This window comes from Thunnus maccoyii, chromosome 8 (genome assembly GCF_910596095.1).
Source record: "Thunnus maccoyii chromosome 8, fThuMac1.1, whole genome shotgun sequence".
NCBI classification, from domain to species: domain Eukaryota; kingdom Metazoa; phylum Chordata; class Actinopteri; order Scombriformes; family Scombridae; genus Thunnus; species Thunnus maccoyii.
Window position 1 is genome coordinate 34,193,444 of NC_056540.1, and position 22,543 is coordinate 34,215,986.

Here is a 22,543-nt window from a genome sequence, read left to right on the forward strand (position 1 = left end):
AACAGTCGCCTTCTTCCCTTTCTTCTTCTCTGCTTTCTTCTGTTCTTTCTCCAGGTGTTTCTAAAGAACAAACAGGGAGAAACATCAGTTTACTTCTTTTCATTCACAACAATCGTGTAGTGTAGGGTTGGGCTGATGGATGATGAACGCAGGTCGGAGTCTGTGTGGATTGAGCAGATATAACGCTTTCCTCTTCTTTTGTTGAGTGAGGAGAAGAAGCACAAGATCATCTGGATCACTGGAGGATGATGTCAACATCCTCCAGTGATGATGATGATCTCCGACCAGCATTCAGTGTCCCTGTCCACAGAAGCAGCTGTCTGTGAGCTGCAGTTCTGGGAAGCTGAGAGGACAGCGGCCAGACAAACTGCCTTCACCAGCCTGACTGACAGCAGAAATTTACAGAACCAACAACAGTTTGCATGTCGGCTCCACGGGAAGAAGTCCACAGTGTTTGTATTTATAAATACATGGTGATAATGCATATGATGATACATGATACATCAATGTATTGATTCATGGGCTTTATTTCTTCGCCCACTGTAGCGAGTGAGCCTACTTGTCTGCCTGCAGTGAAACAGGCAGTTCACAGACAGACGGGGAGCTGATCAATCAACGTAGATCCGGTAAATAAGTTCCAAACACATACAGCAGGATATTCAACACTCCACTTGGGCCTTTACAATCAACAGCTGTCTGTCCAGATTATGCTTCGTGATTGGTTGATGCTTTTATTTGCTGTGTGAAAACTCAGAAAAATCGACTGGTTTCAGAGTGAGTGTGGGCCCTTTAGTTTAGAGCTCTTGAATTGGTAAATAAGAAAGACCACGGTCAAATTTCAGAACTGAAATTGAAGGAACAAAAATTGACTGCATATTAAAACTTTTGAGAGAGGTTTGAATTCCAAAGGAAAATGCATTATGTGTTTTGTTATACTATTTTTATACCTGTTTTTTAATTAAACTTTTATAAGTGGTTTAAACATTTGTTTTTCATTTAACTTGTTATTTGCATTTAAAGTACTGTCTATGTGTGTGTCATATTTACATTTCATTAGGGTGTATTTTGAATGTAAAAAGTGAATAATAATGAAAGAAAACAATTCTTAGTGGGATTTAAAATGAGTGATTCACATATTCCTACTAAGTAGAGGGGCCATCATTTATTTATATTTGTTGAAAAGCTATGAATTTCATTTCTGTTACGCAAGTTATTACATCCAGCCACAGGTAAATGTGCCCATGTCCCGGACATGGGTCAGATGCTACAGTTATTTAATTTATTAATGTAATTGTCCAAATATGTTTTGTAAATTTGACTAAACATGAAGGTCTAAATGTTTAAAAATGTCCTCCAGACTGCAAGGAATGTGGTGACATACAAAACCCATTATTAGTTATTTAACTTTGGTTTAAAAAGAATAAAATAGAAACATAGTATATTAAAAGCACAGGATGGTGTTGTAATTTGTCACTGACCACCAGAGGGTGCTAATATTCATCCTCATTTATCATCATATCTCTGTCAGTATTAGTATCAGAATTATCTTCATTAGTGTGAGCTTGTTAGAAATAACTGAGACAGAAATACTGATGATAATAAGTTGTAAAAAGGGGATTTGTGTTTCCATAGAAACAAAAACAAAGAGGAAGTACAAAATCGACTTGCAATTTTACAAAATAAAACATAATTCAACAGTAATGGTTATGGTGATGATAATAATACCAGTGGAATCAATTTATAACAAATATTTAAATTGATATTTAAACAGACACTGAAAGCAATGATACCTTTGTATCTGAAGCTGGTAAAAAAGCTTTTATGTTTTGGGCTCTTACCAGCTAGAATAAGTTACCTACAAATATCTGCTCTCTGTCATCATTTTGTTTGTTTAATAATATTTTGTTTTCTCATCTTAAAACAGATTGCCTATGTTTTCAGTAATGCCATCACTGTCCCTTTATTTCCATTATTTCCTGTAATTTTGGACTGATCAATTTTTCCGCTTCTATAAGGTTGTAACATTTTTTGTTTTTGTTGTTTTTTGTGTTTATTTTATTTCATTCATTTATTTATTTTTCTACCTGTTATACAATTTCTTTGTTTGTTGTTTGTTGTGTCATTGTTGTATTATATATCATTGTGTCTTGTACCTTTTCCATTTGTTTTGTGAGTGTTGTTTGGGACCCCCTTGAAAATGAGATAATACATCTCAAGGGGTTTATATATATAATACATATTAGATATATAATAAAATTTCCAACATAAAACTTCTTTTTAATACAAACAAATATCCACATATCAGGATGAATTAACCAAAGGAATAAACAGTGACACCTGGTAGCTTTAATCAGACACCTGAGTGCTAATGGTGCAGAACTTAATAAAACTGTCAATGACCAACAGCTGTCAGACTGTTTGTGAGCTCAACACATTAAACTGACACTTGGTGTTGCTTACATTTACAAGCAGTGAGAGATCATGTTGGTACTAAATACCATCAGCTGTGTGATCCTGTACAGACTGAACTATCTGGTCAGCAGTAAGAAAGTTTCTCTAACAGGAGGAGACTCTTCCTCCTATAGACGACACACAGACATGGATGAAACAGACCAGTCATACCAGAACCCAAACCCAGGACACAAAGGCTGAGTGAATGGGGTGTTAAAGGTGTGAAGGTGGATCAGTGTGTCAGAGGAGACTCTGTAGAAGGACAGAGTGCCAGCAGGATAGTCCACATATACTGCCACTCTGTTAGAGACAGAGGAAGAGGTGGAGGAGGAGGAGGAGGGAATGGATGTTTCTCTGTTATTGTACCAGACAGAGTAACTACCATCACAGCAGAACAGACTCCAGGACTGATCATTCTTTCCAAACTCACAATCTTCACCGAGTCCTTTCCTTCTGATTCCTCTGTAAGTCACTGATATATCAACTCCTCCTCTCAACTCGACCTCCCAGTAACAGCGACCAGTCAGATCATTTCTACAAAGCAGCTGAGGACACCAGTCAAATCTGTCTGGATGATCAGGATATGACTGATCCTCCTCCACACGTGTCACCTTCCTGTTCTTGTCAGACAGCTTGAGTTGTGTGTATACTGTGTTTGGATCCAGTGTGAGTTGACAGAAATCTGATGGAGAGAACGGGACACAATACAGCTGCAGTTATTATTATTGATCTGTCATCTGTTCGATGATGACACCATCTTCATCCTCAGTAGGATGTGAATGAGTGATGTCACAATTTGAAGTTTGCTTTGTTTTCATGAGTGAAATAAAAAACACACTTACACTTCCTCAGACCTGGTGTCAACCATTGGACTCCAGAAGGCTGCAGCCTGAAAGAAGGAAGGGGGTCAGAGCAGCACGTTCTCTTTCAGCATGCAAACATGGACATTCAATTACTCTCATACACATACATTGTTCTCATCAACAAATCTGCTTATATTTCCAAATAGGACACTTATTTATAACGTGATGATAAACACACAGTCATGTACAGTACATCTACGCAGTAGCCCCTTTTACACAGCTTGCTGTGCCTTTATTCTGCCTCGCTGTTCTGTATTAAAGGTACAGGCACAGAATGGGGGGGCAGAGTTGCTCTGCCAATAAGCCGGCAACAGAGATAGTCCCAGCGCCAGAGACAGGGAGCTGACAGGGAGCTGACGCTGTTGTGAGCGTCAGCTCCCTGTCAGCTCCCTGTCTCAGCTGTCAGCTTTCATCATGCCTCCGAAACCAGAACACTGGCATACTATGTAAAACCACACATGGGGCATATTATGCTGGATTTGTTTGGTTAGGTGTAAAAAAGCAAAGGCAGCTTAATGACGGATCTTCTTTACAGCTATAATGTGGGATCTCTGTATGAAAGAGCCTAAAGACGTGCATACACTCTATAAGACTCAGCAATATATTGGTCCTGCAGCTCTCTCTGCTTTGCTGTTGCTAGACGACAAAGCTATCAATCAACTGTCCGCCGGTGAGCTACACATGACGACTATCATCAGCAGCTACATTCAGCTAATCAAAAACGTTCATTCATTCATTCAGCTAATCTTGATGTCAAATAATATCAACAATGACACTTTTCTTTTAAGTCTCATCAGTTTGTACTCTGAACAGATGACAGGACTTTTAAACAGATTCACACTAACATGAAAATGATTAACTGGCCTGTTTCTGTTTGCCTTTCCTGAACAATCTTTGGACTACTGACAAGTCATTTCTTCTCACACAGGTGTGGAACATTTGTGCATGATGGTTACAGCTGACAATTAGCTGCAGTCTTAAGTGTTTAAGGTGAGTTCATGGCAGCTTTCTGTTTTGTAATTTAGTGTCCACCTGTTTGTCCATACCTCAGATTGTCCAGTACCCAGTGTGGATCCTTCAGTCCAGCAGACAGCAGCTTCTCTCCTGAGACTCCTGGATGATTGTAGCTCAGATCCAGCTCTCTCAGATGGGAGGGATTGGAGCTCAGAGCTGAGGCCAGAGAAGCACAGCCTTCCTCTGTGATCAGACATCCTGACAGCCTGACACACAAAACAACACACCAATGCGTTTCGAGTTAAACTTAACACTTTGAGTCACTACCTCTCAATTTTAAAAAAAAGTCAAAGATTTCCTACATTTAAAATCCTAATGACAAGGAAATTCTGAAATACTGACATGAGAGAGGCTGTTTAAGTGTATGGTGTTTAGAGAAATTTCTCAAATCACTTGAGACTCAAATCATGATCTGACCTTAGAGTTTTCAATGAACAATGTGGACTCTCCAGCCCAGCAGACAGTAGCTTCACTCCTGAATCCTGAAGGTTGTTGTTACTCAGATCCAGCTCTCTCAGACTAGAGGACTGGGAGCTGAGAACAGAGGAGAGAGCTTCACAGCTTTTCTCTGAGAGGTCACAGTAACTCAGTCTGAAAAGACAGTAATGAACAAGACACTGGCTACATGTTCTGAACAAGCCAGAGATGTGACAGTTAATCAATTAACCGGAATAAAAACTACGTCAGTAATGTAAAAGAACATGGTATCAAAACATAGATGAGTTTCTTAATTTCAGTCAAAGTTCATATATTTGTATTACACAGTACATGAAGCTTAAGTAGAGAAAAAGATGTTAGATTTTCTACACTGTGAAATTTAAAATACTGATGAGATTCTGTAAAACTGACATGACAGAGGCAGTTTAAACTGTATGGACCTTGTAGTTTAGAGAAATATCTCAAATCAGTTGAGCCAAACATGATCTGACCTGACAGTTTCCAGAGGACAGTGTGGACTCTCCAGTCCAGCAGACAGCAGCTTCACTCCTGAATCCTGCAGGTTATTGTTACTCAGGTCAAGCTCTCTCAGACTAGAGGACTGGGAACTGAGAACCGAGGACAGAGCTTCACAGCTTCTCTCTGAGAGGTTACACAAACTCAGCCTGAAGAGACAATGTTAACAAAACATTTAATAAATTATTTATTTTTCCCCATTTTAAATGCTCTCTTTAAAAGTATTTTCATTAAATCTAACTGTCTGTGTACTTACAAAGCTTTGTTGGAAGCTTTGACTACTGGCAGCAGCCTTAGAAGAGCCTCCTCTGAAGCAGAGTATTTCTTCAGGTCAAACACGTCCAGATCTTTTTCTGATGACAGTAGGATGAAGACCAGAGCTGACCACTGAGCAGGAGACAGTTTATCTGTGGAGAGACATCCTGATCTCAGGTACTGTTGGATCTGCTCCACTAGAGAACGATCATTCAGTTCACTCAGACAGTGGAACAGATTGATGCTGCTCTCTGCAGACAGATTCTCATTGATCTTCTCCTTGATGTACTGGACTGTTTCCTGATTGGTCTGTGAAATATGTCCTCTCTGTCTAAGCAGACCTCGTAGGAGAGTCTGATTGGTCTGCAGTGAAAGACCCAGGAGGAAGCGAAGGAACAAGTCAAGGTGTCCATTTGGACTCTGCAAGGCCTCGTCCACAGCACTCTTGTAGAAACTTGTCTCTGCAGATTTGTCTTTTCTTGATTCAGAGTTCTGAGATGTTTTTTGTTCTTCTGCCAGCAAATTGACTCCAGACTTGATGAATGTCAGATGGACATGAAGAGCAGCCAGAAACTCCTGGACACTCAGATGGACGAAGCAGAACACCTTGTCTTGGTACAGCCCCCTCTCCTCTTTAAAGACCTGTGTGAACACTCCTGAGCACACTGAGGCTGCTCTGATATCGATGCCACACTCTGTCAGGTCTGATTCATAGAAGATCAGGTTGCCTTTCTGCAGCTGCTCAAAAGCCAGTTTTCCCAGAGACTCAATCATCTTCCTGCTCTCTGGACTCCAGTGTGGATCTGTCTCAGCTCCTCCATCATATTTGACATTTTTCAGTTTGGACTGAACCACGAGGAAATGGATGTACATATCAGTCAGGGTTTTGGGCAGCTCTCCTCCCTCTCTGCTTTTCAACACATCCTCCAGAACTGTAGCAGTGATCCAGCAGAAGACTGGCATGTGGCACATGATGTGGAGGCTTCGAGATCTCTTGATGTGGGAGATGATAGTGCTGGCCTGCTCCTCATCTTTGAATCTCTTCCTGAAGTACTCCTCCTTCTGTGGGTCAGTGAACCCTCTGACCTCTGTCACCATGTCAACACACCAAGGAGGGATCTGATTGGCTGCTGCAGGTCGTGTGGTTATCCAAAGGTGTGCAGAGGGGAGCAGTTTCCCCCTGATGAGGTTTGTCAGCAGCACATCTACTGAGGTGGACTCTGTAACATCAGTCAGGATCTCATTGTTGTGGAAGTCCAGAGGAAGTCGACATTCGTCCAGACCGTCAAAGATGAACACAACCTGGAACTCTTCAAACATGCAGATTCCTGCTTCTTTGGTTTCAGTAAAGAAGTGATGAACAAGTTCCACCAAGCTGTACTTTTTCTCTTTCAGCACATTCAGCTCTCTGAAAGTGAATGGAAATGTGAAGTGTATGTCCTGGTTGGCTTTGTCTTCAGCCCAGTCCAGAGTGAACTTCTGTGTTAAGACTGTTTTCCCAATGCCAGCCACTCCCTTTGTAATCACTGTTCTGATTGGTTCATCTCTTCCAGTTGAGGCTTTAAAGATGACTTCTTGTCTGATTGTTGTTTCTGGTCTGTCTGGTTTCCAGGATGCTGTTTCAATCTGTCTGACCTCATGTTCATCATTGACCTCTGCAGTGCCTCCCTCTGTGATGTAGAGCTCTGTGTAGATCTGATTCAGAAGGGTTGGGTTTCCTGCTTTAGCAATCCCCTCAAACACACACTGGAACTTCTTCTTCAGGTTCGACTTGAGTGTATGTTGGCACAATGGAGCATGAGTTCCTTAAAGGAGAAAGAACAAATTAAATCAGTCAAAATAAAGATAAAGATTTCAACAATAAGTACATAAACATTTTCCTGCACCTCTTGAGACATCAGTAAATGTCCCATTTATCCAACATGTTAAATCTTTATAGAAATCCTCTTACTGCTCTGCAGACGGTCAGCCAGCTCCTTCTTCTTCATTCTCCTCAGGAAGTGCAGTGTGATCTTCAGAAATGCCTCTCTGCTGCTCCTCCTCTTCTCTTTCTCCTCACCGTCCAACACCTCCTCATCCTCCCTCTGACTCTCTAGGCATTCTGGGTAATCTGAACTCAGAACCCTCCGCATCTTTTTCAGCTCATTCTTCACAAAAGTGACGATGTTCTCCTCCAGCCGCTGGAAAAGAATACTATATGAATGACACAATTAAACTAATTATGAAGCAAACATCAGATCCATGTTGGACAGACTGACAATCCACTCTGTGCCTTTACAACAATTGCATAAAGACACTGAAAATACTAAAACTATTAGGATGAACAAAAGATGCAAAATGAGCAAGCAAACAAGATTGTGCAAGCTGCACAAGGTCACAAGGCTGTATGCTTTCCTGTCAGCCACACCACTAGGCTGCAGTACCTGACCTTAAAAGGAGAATCAACATCAATAATCAGAAACTGCACACACAATACAAAATGGCCAGTGTATCAAATTAAAGAATATAAATAAATATGAACAAAGGAATAGGCTCCTACAGAGATGATTGTGAACAGATGTAAAAGTTGTTATTGTACATGTACAGACCATAAATACGGAGTCCAGGTGTGTTTGATGCTGCTGGGCAGACTGACCACTGGGAACCTCTGAGCTCTCCTGGTCCACTCTGTGGAGGAATCATGAAGAATGGGCTCACATTATGTCTGTCCACACAGAGAAAAACACAATCTAAAGGTCCATCAAGTGATATTTGGATGTGAACAGAGAATCAGATGACTCCCTGTAGTGGTAAAGCTTTACTAATCCTGCTGATCCCACTGAGAATCAACAGCTCAGTCTGTTTGTAGCTTTCAGCTCAGTGTTTTGCTTTTTCAGTCAGTTTGGTTTAGTCCCAACAGCTCTGAACAACCCTCCATACAGCTCTCCCTCCCTCACTGTACGCTGCTGTACAGTGCCATGGATCAAGGCAGCTAGAACCTCCAGCTGCTCCAGTGGAGCTGCTCAGTGTCTGCTTGTATCAGGCTGGTTGAACTGGGCAGCTCACACTATGAAAATGACATTCAGGTGTGAGAAAGTAAGCAGGTGTCATGTCTGAGGCCTTGCCTGGAGCTGCGCCAGAGAGGAAACATCGAAAGCAGTGCAACAGGATGTGGAAGCAGGGCAAACTCGGAGGAGTGCAAGCTAGGCTAACTGTTAACCGATACAAACCAGAGCAAAATGGATTATATAATTTCCATCAGTGCTGGTCACTCGTTGACATGCAAGAGTTGTCTACATTGAACTGAGACATGTACTTTTCTCTCTAAATACGCTTTAATGCACTGTGCTTTTAACTGCTCGTTCTTTTCTTGTTTTGTTTTTTTCTCTTGGGATTATATGTTTTTTCACGTTTTAAAGGGAATTTTAGATATACAGTATATCTTCATCCTTTCTGTTGTTGTTGCATTGCTGTGGGCTGGGAGGAACATTTCGGTTTTTTGTGTATGCAAATACACAAGAAAATGACTAACCAAATCTTGAATCTTGAATCTTGAGCAGGTTGAGGAGTATTTAGGAAGACACAATTTGTTGTATAAGTGTAAGAAAGGCTCATAGGACAGGACTTTATGCTTCCTGGGGGCCATGAAGTTTCTGCTCCTGATAGTATCGTCAGTCCCGACAGAGCACCAGTGAAGTCACTGCAGAAATTACTAGCTGTAGGTTTACACCTGCATCCCCAGTTTGAGAGACTGAAAAAATACTCCATACATGTGTGTCTTTGAATTAAAGTAAGTGTGATATCACGAGTAGTGATGGATATGGTGATAATGTTACATCATATCACTTAGTTGTTCAGTTATATGGCATCAGCTTGTTCTACAGGGATAGCTAATTATATTTTTACTTTTTATCTCGACATCACTGTTCTTCATCTTGTATTCAAGCTTCCCATTTCTGTTTAGTCACCTTAAGGAATGCCATCATGTAAATAGATTAAGTATTCCTGTCTATGGAGTTTCTGGAGAATGTAGGCAGCTACAGTATATTGCACATGGTTAGCTAACTACATGTGGGTAATCCTGTAGCTTCTGTCAATTTGATGGCAAGTTTCCATGGTCTGTAGTTGTTGCATTTTAAGCCCAGGAGAGGGCAGCAAACACCACACAATGATGACAAACCAAAGCAATGTTGTTCTAAAGCTAAAGGAGACCAGTGAAACTAGTATTGAGCAGTAGATAATTGCCATTAATGCTGTTAATTTACATCTATTTGGATTAATTATATACTTAAGTTTATACACCTGTGTTTGATATTAAGGGCTGAATTACAGTGAATCATTTGTACCTGAGTTTCCTTTTATTCTTATTTCTCAGAACCATGCACACAGTCATATCATTTCTGTCTACAAACATAGCTCTGTCTACTGTGCTGCACTATTGAAATTTGCTGAATAAATCATTGGAAGGAAGATACGACTGTCTGAGTATCGTGTCCTGACCCACACCCAGGAGTGAATGCCATTTCATTACCTAACAATACAGTCCTTCGCAGATCCTCCGATACAATAAGCTTCAGTCTGGCTTTACAACAGCATACTCTGCTGACACCTGTCATGTTCATTTGTTTGATTTTGTTAGACAAAACCTTGATGGAGGAAATTATGTTGACTTGAGGAAAGTTGTTGACACTGTGAATCATTCTACAAGGTTTCTTACTACTGTAGGTTTATAATGAAATCTGCAATTCCATTTTTACCTCAGCCATCAAATTGTCTTTGTTGTACTTTGTGTTTAGATGTGGGTGTTTATTATTTAATTTAATTTGTAGCAACTTAGTTTTATGTTGTATGTCTTGTGTTTTGTCTTTTAACCTCTTAGGACCATGTTGGAAGTAAGTGTTTTCACTTTAACATGTTTTTTATGTCTGTAATATATAAATAAAATCATATAATATCTCTTTTCATATGAACAACTGAGTGCAACACCATTAATGTCTTCCAGGAGAGATTGTCTGAACATGTGATTTTTTATCTCCATATTTAAATGATTATCATGTCTCCTCCCCCTCTATGACAGACGGCCTTTTTAATGACGTGGTCAGACAACATCTGCATAACCCGACATTTACTGTCTGTTACAGCTTACATCTGATCAGCATATGGACGTCCTCCTTTAAAATCAAGGAAATCCTCCTTCGACTGATTGCTCTTAAAGGACAGACAGCTGGGTTCAGGTCCAGAAGTTTCTGGTCTCTGCTGCTGGATCCTGAAACAACAACAGCTCTGATAAATGTGCATGTTGGATAGAAATTAAACATGTGTTCAGTCTTTGCAGATTTACATTCTTACCTTCTATGAGAGTTTCTCCTTCGATAAGATGTTGTTGTTGGAAAATTTTCTTTAAAATATTTAGTAACATTGCTGACATTATAAACTAATCAGATGTTGACTTACTCTTTCTTTGAAGAAGATGGTCTTATAAGATATCCATGTTCATCTATGAGCCTCATGGACAAACAGTTGGGTTCAGGTTCATGTTCAGGTCCAGGTCCAGCAGAGTCTGGTCTGTGCTTCTTCTTTGTTCTTCAACACAACACACACAGAGCTTATAGTGTGAATAATGATGGTGGAGTGATGTGAGTGGAGAACAGTCATGGACAGTTAGAGATTCTCATCTCACTTCTGAGCTTTGGTCTGGCTGTCATGTTCCCCAAACAGAGAGCTTTCAGAGGGAGCTACTCCCTCCTCTCTGTACTCACACTGATCCATAGCAGAGAAACACCTTCACACAAACACAACAACACATTATTTTACATCAATCCTTTCAGTCACATGACAAACACACAGAGCTGTATCTAATATCATCCACCCCTTCATACACCCAACAGTGTGATCTAATAATCTTGTGGTAATTAATACTTTGTGACAGGTGACTGTCAGAGTATGAGAGAACTGCGAGGGATTCAGATGGATTGAAACCAAAGAGGGTTTGCTGATGGGAGTCAGACTGTTAAAGAATGAAAATATTTGTTGAAATAATATGAAAATAACAGGCTCTAATTGACTAAAACAAAGCAGAACTCTCTTGGCTGCTGTTTATCCACACATGTCTGTATAGAAAATAAAATCATCTTTAGCTACAAACAACAAGTACAGAGGATCTGTAGAGATACAATTGAGACTGATTTATTTCACCTCACAGCTTTAATATTATTCAGTTCTGAAGAAAGATTCTCCACACTCACAGCTCATCTAAACTCATACTTCACCTGACCATCTAATACACACTACATACTGGGAAGAGTGACCTCAAGTTACCTGAAGCATTTGTGCACTTTATACTGATTTATTTACATCCAGAACACAAGCTAGTACATGTACACACACCACAGGCCAGTGGCGGAAAGTAATTAAGTACATGCACTCAGGTACTCTGCTTTAGTACAGTTTTGAGGTATTTGTACTTTACTTGATACTTTTACTCCACAAAAGTACAATATTGTACTTTTTACATTTATCTGACAGTCATAGTTTCTGGTTACTGACTCAGTCTATAAAATATAATGCATTATAGATTGACTTACCCTGAAGTATATGAAGCAGTAAATATCAGCTCCACGTCAACTAAATACAACATTACAGTAATGATTACATGTAAATGCATCAGTAATAATCATCAATAATAATAATAATAATACAATGAAGTTTTTAAAACTGTCATTAGTAAATGAGTTATTGTGTTTTCTACTTAAATGTAATATGACAAAAACAGATTTGCTATTTAAACCAGTTTTTTAATGTACTAACTACTTGAAATGACTTAATACTTTATGATAGATAACAAAGCTAGTAATACTAGCTAGTGGTAAAGTATTTGTATGTTTACCACATAGAGTACTGGACTTTACTGTCTTTCTGTATGATTTATGGTTGGTTCTAGCAACTTTATAGTAGGATATTAACTGGCAGTTAAAAAATAGAATGAATATACTTTTTTACAATCATGCAGAGAAAGTAGGATCATGGCCTACCAATAGCACAAGACTGTACTTCAGTGACTGGAAACGTGGTACTTAGCTAAAGCTAATTAGCAGCAAGAAACCCCCCCCCTTCTCCACAGACAACTACCATGAACTTCTGTAGAGGATTGCAGTGCTGGAAACAAAAGTCCACCAATTAGAATGTGGAGTTAGTGACACCAGTGACCACAGTCCAATGCACTGCCGGAGCAGGCGACATAGAATCAAATTTAAAACTGCTGGCATAAATATGTTATGATCATTATTTACCTTGGTGGTAATTACTCCCAATTACGCCAATTGGAGGTCATTTAAATTAATGTTGAGTCGTGTGTACATAAGCAAAGACAGTGTTGGACTCCGTAGTTTTCTCTGGGACACTGCCTAATCTGACCAGTGATGACATGTATAGCCGCATGTCACAATTCAACTGCTGGCTGTCGAGGTGGTGTCCAGCAAATGATGTGGGCTTCATAGACAACTGGCGGACTTTCTGTGGAAGACCTGGTCTGATTAGGAGAGACGGCATACATCCCACTTTGGATGGAGCTGCTCTCATATCTAGAAATATTGCTCAGCTTATCAGTAGACCAAAACCATGACCACCAAGAGTTGAGACCAGGAGGCAGAGCTGCAATCCTGCACACTTCTCTACACTTCCATTAGACCAGTTACCCACCCAAAACCACATAGAGACCGCATCTGTCCCCAAAACTACATAGAGACTGTGTCTGTCCCTCGACCACTTAAATCAATTAAATCTAAACAGAAGAGGATTTATTCATAAAAATCTAATAAAAATTAACACCACCTCTTCAATAGTACAACAAAATAGGATAATTAAATGTGGACTCTTAAACATTAGATCACTATCATCTAAAGCTGTATTAATAAATGATCTAATCTCAGATAATCATATTGATTTATTTTGTCTTACTGAAACCCGGCTATGTCATTAATACTCACATTCCTCCAGACACCTGCCGAGGAGGTGGAGTTGCAGCCATTTTCAACTCAAGCCTAATCATCAACCATAGACCTATATTGAATTATAACTCATTAGAGAGCCTTGTTCTTAGTCTCTCTCACCCAACCTGGAAAACTTTACAGCCAGTTCTATGAATTTATGAGCTTCTTTAATGATAAAATAATATCTATTAGAGACAAAATTCATCACCTCCTGCCCTCAACAGGCACCGATTTATCCCAAAACACAGGCACCTTAGAAACAGCTGTAAAACCTTATACATATTTAGACTGTTTTTCTCCAATTGACCTTCCTGAACTAACTTCTGCGATTTCTTCATCTAAACCATCAACCTGTCTGTTACAGCTTACATCTGATCAGCAGATGGACGTCCCTCTTTAAAATCAAGGAAGTCCTCCTTCGACTGGTCGCTCTTAAAGGACAGACAGCTGGGTTCAGGTCCAGCAGAGTCTGGTCTCTGCTGCTGGATCCTGAAACAACAACAGCTCTGATAAATGTGCATGTTGGATAGAAATGAAAAGTCTGTTCAGTCTTTGCAGATTTACATTCTTACCTTCTATGAGAGTTTCTCCTTTGATAAGTTGTTGTTGGAAAATTTCCTTAAAAATATTTAGAAATACTGCCAACATGATAAACTAATCAAATGTTGACTCACTCTTTCTTTGAAGAAGATTGTCTTTTAAGATATCCATGTTCATCTATGAGCCTCATGGACAAACAGCTGGGTTCAGGTTCATGTTCAGGTCCAGGTCCAGCAGAGTCTGGTCTGTGCTTCTTCTTTTTTCTTCAACACAACACACACAGAGCTTTGAGTGTGAATAATGATGGTGGAGTGATGTGAGTGGAGAACAGTGATGGACAGTTAGAGATCCTCATCTCACCTCTGAGCTTTGGTCTGGCTGTCATGTTCCCCACACAGAGAGCTTTTAGAGGGAGGGACTCCCTCCTCTCTGTCCTCACACTGATCCATAGCAGAGAAACACCTTCACACAAGCACAACAACACATTATTTCTCAAGGAAGTGAAAAGTGAAAAGTGAAAAGTGAAAACACACAGAGCTCTGACTGGAGGAAAGCAGCTCATCCACTACAATACTAAATACACTCATCTGACAGTTTCCATGTTGTTGGCACTTTGAGCTGCAGTGTCATATCTAACAAATCACTTTCACAATGCTCGCAATGGACCTTATGCAAGAAGTACTCAAACCAACAGATTTGTTCTTAAGTGACACGTACGAGTGATTTAAGAGAATTTGTGGCTTCACCAATTTTCTGAGACTTCTCTCTGAGGTACGAATGAAATTGACAAGTTCAGAGCTGTCGTACGAGTCCGAAACAGACGGTCTGACTTTCTTCACAGTTTAAATATGATACAGAAACCAAGTGAAAATAAAATATAAAGGTTTATATATTACAGAAGTTTAGGAGAAGAGAATGAAAATGTTTTTGCAGGAAGCTTTGGGATGGTTTGAAGACTAGAGGGACACACTTCATATTGCTTTTTCTTTGGCTTTCTTTGGGGATCAGATCACTTTTCACTTCTATTTGACAGACTTTGAAAAGCTCTTCAACATTTGAAATGTTCCTCTTTTTCCAAGTCTACTATATCCAGTCAGAGCATGCAGTGGCAGTTCGTCCAATAATCCAAAATCAATCATGTTACCTGGACAGATGCTGCTGAATTCACATCCACATCAGCTCACAGAGACTTTCTACCTTCATCTGTAGAGGAAACATAGAGAGAACAGCTGAAAGCATCAGTCCAATCATTGATCAGCAACTGAACATTGATCATCACTCATTCATCCTTTACATCATTTCTGCTGGAAACATCCTAAATATCAGCTGCTTCTCCTCTGATTGGCTGCGTCTCTCTGGTTCATATCAGCTGAATCTCTTTGGGTTTTTGGACTAAACAAGCAGTTAGAAAACATGACGTCATTAAACATCTTGTATTCAAACCCCAAAATTTTCAGTTTACTATCATATAAGATCAAGAAAAGTAGCAAATTCTCACATTTGAGAAGCTGGAAACATCAAATATTTGTATAAGAAGCTTAAATATTTGACAGTGTGATGTGGAGCGCTGTCTGTGATGATAGCGCTGCTGAATGTGCACAACTGACCCAATGACCCAAACACCTGGCTTTCATTTTAAATGTCAGAAGGATAAAGATTTATAGAATCATTTACAGTAACATCAGACTCTGACTGATCATTTAATAATATGAAGTTTCAGTTTGTACAGATGGGCACACAGGCTGCCATGATGGACAACAAACATTATCAGCCTAAATCCAAAGTCCTGAAAGGCAAATGGTAACCAGAGCGCACACACAGACACACCGAGCTGTATTCAACTCAACTAACAAGGTTCAACTTCAGTTTGAATAGTTAGATTGGCTCTGAGGATGACAGGAAGTGCAGCGTCCTGGCTTTAACCATTACGCATGGGTGACAGGTATGTTACAGTCATTTTAAACCTCATTTCATCAGCTGACATCATTTATTATTAAACTATAGAAGCTCATAAAAAACATTTTTTACATATTTTTATCCCAAATTTCTCCTGCAGTAGGAATTTACATCCTTCGTTGTCTTGTTTGAAACTAAGCGGATGACATGAAAAATCTGTTATTAATAAAGTCTAATTAGTCCAATAGACAAGAAAACACATCAATAATACTCTTAAATATTTTACAAAAACTAAAAGGACCTTTTTTAATAATTAATTATATCCTACATAGGTGATTTGTGTATCAGAATATTTTCATGGATTTAGGGAGGAAAATAGTGGATTTACTGGAGAGGGAAACTACTGATCTACTCATTTATATGTATAGATAGACTCATTGATTTTTAATGGAAGATTTCTCTCATCTGAATTTAGACTTTTTCTCTTTTATTCTGGTGCAGCAGCTGCAACTGAAAGTGTGCATTAGGTTATGGAGACGATGTGTATCTCTGTTATGTTATTAATTATTCATGACAGCTTGGCAGTTCCAAAAGGCTCAATACGTTCAGTGCAGCATTTTTCAATATTCATGGGTCACCAAGTCAGGTCTCCTCAGCTTTTTACCTTCAAGTCTCCAGCTCTGCTTGATTCAGTCAGAACTGCTTTCATCCAGATGATGAAACTTGTCAAAGTCTGAAGAGAGTTTTGTGCATCAAACTTTGAGATGAATGTTTGAATATATGAACACATGAAAAGACTTTCAGTGTGACAGAGAGAGACTCACTTCCTGTGTTGGATCTCTGAACTCTACACAACATCAACCTGAGCTTTCACTCCAGTTCTTGGACTTCCTGCATGTTTCACCAGCTGAATGAGTTCAAGCTTCTTTCCATCTGCAATAAGACTAATTACTGAGGACATTCAGTCTGAAGAAAGATACTCCAAGCTCACAGCTCCTCTGAAGTCATAGTACTTCTCCTGACCCCCTAATACACACTACACATCTGAACCACCTCAAGTTACCTGAAGCACATTATACTGACTTATTTACATCCACAGCACAACTTTGTCATATTAGCACGACTTTTACAGACACAATTAAGTTAAAAAAAAGTCATCAGTAAATTGTTCACTGTGCTTTCTACATTAATAGTAACATAACTTTTTTACAATCATACAGAGAAAGTGAGATCATTTGTCAGCCCTGAGTAGTGTCTGCAGGCTTCCTTTCAGGCTGCAGCCCCAACAATCTCTAGTAATAAGAAGGGCAGCATGTATGAAGCCTGAGAGGCCAAACTCAGGGCAGAACAGTCTGCAGAGCCTCGCTGAGCTTCTTGCTGTGAGTGAACTGTAATAAATGAAGGATCTTGTGATACAACATCTGTATATATCATCGATCATCACTCTCATCAGAACGATATTCTTACATTAATCAGCACACTTATTCATCCAGTTCAGACATGACTGTTAACTCTCATCTCATCTGTCTCAGGGACAGAAAGTGGATTACTACGCACAGATGTAGAAATTAAAATCACAGGGGGGATGGAAACTATATAAAGTTGATTAACATGCCACAACTTTGTGGGTTTGTGAGGTGTGTGGTTGGTGATAAGACAGCGAAGAGATAGTGAGATATATTGAGTGATTGTCTTTGTGAGTGATAGTGTGTGTTTCTGAGAGAGGCTGGCATTGTAGGTTTGTTGTGTTTGTTTGTCTCTGGTTGTGTATTTGTCATTTTGCTTGTGTATTTCACTGTAATTGTTTGTGTGTGAAGAGCTGAGGGTAAGAAGGTAGACAGAGGTAGGAGTAGAAACAATATTGTACATTGTTCGCAACCAAATCAGTTGGCAGTTATGCCTAGAGTAAAGCTACTGAAGACCAGCAAAATCACTGTTTCTTTCATTTATCCTTTCAGAATAAAACCATCCCTCTTTTTTAAAACATATGTTCATCCTCAGTCTAGTGTGATTTGTGGGTACAACACAGGCGCAAAAGAAACAAGGCGGAGCACTTTCGAAAGGTTGTGTCAAGTGCAGAGGAAACAAACTCCATCTGGAGGAGTTTCACTTCAGTACTTTTGGTGGACATTGTTGGGTGGAAAAACATCAAAGTGCCATCTCACTGGGTGCTATTGGCTTGGCATGTAGGAGGACATTCGCAAGTCAGTGAGTTGGTATCTTCAAAATATTGAGGTGGAATACAATTTAACAACTGTACAGAGGACATTACACAAAAAGTGTAAAAGCTTTTACTGTATGCTAAAGAGCCTACCACTAGTTCTCAATATGGGGATTAATTTGCACACATTTGTCATAAGTTTGAAATGATGTTTGTCTGTTTAGATTGCTCAGTATCCAAGAGAGCCAATATCAAAGAAAAGAGGAAGGATAGGCCAATACAGGTAAAGGAATTAATGGCATCAACAGTGATACAGTGATAGGCTACTGTAATGCTCATGTCTCTCTTTTTTCCTTTTTCCCCTAGGTAACAGAGTTCCATAACAGAGTAATGGATCTGGTGGGTAAACTCATGCAGACACATGGTGGCAACCAGTACATGTGTGTCATGGTTGACTATTTCTCCAAATGGGCAGAGGGCTACCCACTAAAGGACAAAACAGCAGATGAGGTGACCAGTATTCTTGATTCCTTTTACAAATACACTTAAAAGACTGCTAACAGACCAGGGCTCAGAGTTCTGCAACAGGGTACAATAATGAGTCATTATGAATCCCCAATATGTAATGTTTCTGTGCTGACTTCTTCCATTCTTGTCCAACTAATCATTTCAAGGTCAACTATGGTCTGTATGAGAGGCTGGGCATCAAGAGAAGCCAAACTATGTTTTCTACATTTTAACTGTGTGGCAGGTAACGGAAGAAACCTGGTGCGTAATGAGGAAATCCCTGAAGGGCTGAAGAGGCAGAGTGAGACCTACACAAAGCTCATGGTAAACATCAAAAAAAGCCAAGACAAAGTCCACGAACGGAGAGACAAAAAGGGCCAAGAGGACAAATTTACAGTGGGGGATCTTTACAGTGATGGCTGCACAAACATCCACAGAAGGACCAACATGTGACAGGCCATTCACATGCCAGAAGGTCCCAGAACCTTCAAATGACGCAGAAATTAATAAGCAAACTTCGAAAATGTACACCCTAAATAATGCATTTCACAAATAACTGACATTGATATTTTTACAATAGGCCTAATCAGAGACATAAGGGCAGGGAAGAGGAAGGAGACTCTATGGTCCAGGAATGGGCCATACAAGGTGTATGCTGAGAACCAGATGGACCTGGCCCCAGGACAGGAGTTGGATAGTAAGGTACTTTCTATTTTTAAATATATTATTGGTCTGATATTTCCCTTTTTAGATTGTTAGAACAACAATGGATCACAAGTCACTCTTGTACTTTGTGAAGATTGTGAATGCCTACCTGTCGGCCGTGGGGAGGAGAACGGGGACAGGCATTATCGATTTTTATTTTATTTTATTTATATATTTTGGTAATTTCATTTTATTTGTTTAAGTTGGACCTTTCCAGATGTGATGTGGCAGCAGGCACGGTTTGTCATAACAGACACTGGACACTCATTGTAAGTAATCCTAAGTGCTAACAGATTTAGATGCAACAATGGGATCATCTGGTGTATGAGGGTTTGACTATCATTTTTAATTGCATTTCCATAGATCATGTATCTTAAGGAGATGAGGTCCTTGTTTGTGGATCCATTTGGGGCCACTGAACAGCAACTAAAACACTGTGTGGCCAGGTTGCGGCTGGACATAGCAATGTCCTTGCTGAATGACACAGGTATGCAGTACTCTACCAGGTATGCTTAATTGTTGTGTCTGTAATGGCATTTGACTCCATTAATGCCTGTATTTTCACAGATGACCTTTCCCGGTTGTGTAGAGCTTGTGGGGAAGAGATAGGGGTTGACATAGATGACATAGCGGGGCATAGATTAATGGGTGAGAGGAGTAAATGAACTCCAAACTGCCGTTTGCCTGGACAACTGGGATCTGCCTTGGAAAGGTTACCTCAACATCACTGAGAGAACTCTTGCAATCACACAGCTATTGAGTGTGTATAGCTTTATTCACCTAATTTGCATATCTTTGCCCCTTCTCAGTGGTGCAGCTGAAGGAACACAAGAACACACTGACTCCACACAGATAGGACCACAGCTAAGATTTAAACCCAGCATCTGACACACATTGTCACACAATTTTAATTGATTAATTAATAATATATTGAGGTTTTGACTGCTTCATTGTACATACTTATCAAGATGAGAGACCTGAACCTGACAAAATGTTTGACAATGATCTAAAATCAAATCTGTTTTTTTCTTTTTCCCTTTCAGATTGAGTGCACCACCTGTGCTCTGTGGTACCACACGGTCTATGTGCACCATCCCTCCACAGAGGGAGACTATTTTTGCAGAGCATGCACATAAAATTCTTAATGACAAATCATTATTGTTGTCCTTCCTTCAGTCACCGTAATGGGTAACTACTACTACTATGTGAGAAGACATGAAACTTGCATTGCATATTGACCTTGACTTTGTCAACAGTGTTAACATATTTTATATATATATATATATATATATATATATATATATAATTTTAAAAAAAAATTTTAATAAAAGGGCTGGTGTGTTGCCTTTGCTGTTAGGTGAGTCTCACTGCTGCAAGATAGAGAGGGCAGCCAGTATTGTTAGAATACATTGTAAAGCTATATATATAGCCACAATAATATCACAGTTCACTCACATTTTGGATTAAATTATTATTGTGACGCTTTTATCTTACTGTCTCCTCTTCTTCCTCGCTGTCTCCGTGGTTTAACGTTACTTGGGAAGGCATAAGTAGAAACCACATAGGCTAGTTGAAGCGATCTGCTGTTGACTCCAGCGTGAGTTGTTTTTATGTGACCAGATAGCGAATGGTGTTTTCATAGTGGAGAGATCAACTATTTTCTTTTTTTTCTACTGTGACATATCAAAAGACGCCGATAAATTAATGTGATAGAGTAGTGAAGTGACCGGATTGTTTATTTCCTGGTTAGTTGACAAGGGGTCCTGTAAAGCCACGCATATGAAAAACCTGCCTCTATCAACAGTTAATTCAACCACCCGGCCCAATTTAACCCCTTCCTCCACCACTGCCACAGACAGTCTGTATATTGTATATTAAGATATTTTTACGTCTATGTTTGTACTTTTTATGGACTGTAACTCTATTTTTACTCAGCATGTGACCCATATGTGTTCTCTGTGTTTCCTCTTCTTGTAAACAACAAATAAAGTTATTTGAACTTGAAGCTGTCACTAATACAGACAGAGCAGATTGTTTTTTTTCTCCACAAAGAAGACACATGTTGGAAGTTATTGATCTATGAACACTGACTCAGTACTGTCAGCTGTTATTGGACACTTTGAACAGTGACACTAAAATGGAAACTTCAACCGTGTTGATTTGTGTTGACTGTTAGTAGAGTTCTGAACAACAGATTTCTGCTGTTTCTACTGGAACTAAACTAACAAGATGAACAAAGAGTCATTCAAGAGTCAAACAGTGAAAACTGTCACAATACAAACAGAATAAAGTTACAATAAATACCTTTAGACGGAGAAAAGAAGCTGCAACACGACGAGAACGGAATGAGGAAGTAAACTTCAACAGGAAATAACCAGAGAGAGAGAGAGAGAGAGAGAGGATGTGCTGTCTCTGGTGGTACAAACACAAACTGCAGGATGTCAGTTTCACTAACAGATCAAAAGCTGTTTTTTAAAGTTTTTACATCATAAAATATCAACAGTTACAGATAACTGTCAGAGTCTGCTCTCCCCCTCACCTGTTGCTGTGGGAATTATCCAATCATTCAGTCTCACTCTCTGCTATGCCACACCCCTCATTAGTTCAACCACTTTCACCTGGCGCTCCCACCTGCTCATCGTCTGCAATCAAGCCAGTATATAAGCTGCCTCGGCCCACTCCCTCTTTGTTGCGGACAAGGTGATAGGCGTTGCGCAGGTCGAGCTTGGTGAAAATGGTGGCCCCCTGGAGCAGCTCGAAGGCGGAGGAGATGAGTGGAAGCGGGTACCTGTTCTTGATAGTAATGTCATTTAGCCCTTGGTAGTCAATGAAGGGCCTCAAGGTCTTGTCCTTCTTCTCCACGAAGAAAAAACCCGCCCCGGCAGGAGAGGAAGAAGGACGGATGAGACCCGCAGCCAGAGAGTCATTGATATAAGTCTCCATGGCCTTCCTCTCAGGCTCAGACAGGGAGTACAGGCGCCCCTTGGGGGGTGAAGTCCCAGGCAAGAGGTCAATAGCGCAGTCGTAGGGATGGTGCGGAGGCAGAGATGTGGCTTTGGCTTTACTGAAGACCAGGCAGAAGTCGTGGTACTCCGGCGGCACCCTGGAGAGATCGGACGAGGAGCTGAGGCTGGGGGAGTGAAGTGGCAAGGAGGCTTGCTGCAGGCACCTGAGATGACAGGAGGGGCTCCACCCTTGAATGGCCCCTATGACCCAGTAGATGTGAGGGT

The 22,543-nt window shown here is 40.0% G+C and overlaps 1 protein-coding gene across 3 annotated transcripts; it reads right to left on the minus strand.

Moving 5' to 3' along the window:
- Positions 1-1,847: 1,847 nt before the first annotated feature.
- LOC121901522 (NLR family CARD domain-containing protein 3-like) lies at positions 1,848-21,755 on the minus strand. Of its 3 annotated transcripts, XM_042418356.1 has the most exons (16): positions 21,618-21,755; positions 15,189-15,247; positions 14,405-14,506; positions 14,179-14,307; positions 13,874-13,993; positions 11,197-11,298; positions 10,971-11,099; positions 10,663-10,782; positions 8,126-8,204; positions 7,489-7,717; positions 5,539-7,342; positions 5,258-5,431; positions 4,746-4,919; positions 4,361-4,534; positions 3,294-3,340; positions 1,848-3,133 (listed from the first exon to the last, which is right to left on the minus strand). In XM_042418356.1, exons 3-16 carry the CDS (start codon positions 14,491-14,493, stop codon positions 2,580-2,582), a joined length of 3,924 nt encoding a protein of 1,307 aa, XP_042274290.1. In that variant the 5' UTR covers positions 14,494-14,506; positions 15,189-15,247; positions 21,618-21,755; the 3' UTR covers positions 1,848-2,579. The 3 variants fall into 3 exon arrangements, with proteins under 3 accessions (XP_042274290.1, XP_042274291.1, XP_042274292.1); XM_042418357.1 differs by lacking the exon at positions 11,197-11,298 and having other exon boundaries at positions 21,618-21,753; XM_042418358.1 differs by lacking the exons at positions 10,663-10,782; positions 10,971-11,099; positions 11,197-11,298 and having other exon boundaries at positions 21,618-21,749.
- Between the last annotated feature and the right edge of the window lie 788 nt (positions 21,756-22,543).

Bases quoted from the DNA above. Each gene is read 5' to 3' on its own strand.
- LOC121901522 (XM_042418356.1), bottom strand. From the start codon at position 14,493: ATGGATCAGTGTGAGGACAGAGAGGAGGGAGTCCCTCCCTCTAAAAGC. The intron at 11,100-11,196 runs GTGAGATGAGAA...GTTGTGTTGAAG, and splicing joins AGCCAGACCAAAGCTCAGAA to AACAAAGAAGAAGCACAGAC. The intron at 4,535-4,745 runs GTCAGATCATGA...TTTGTGTGTCAG, and splicing joins TGTTCATTGAAAACTCTAAG to GCTGTCAGGATGTCTGATCA.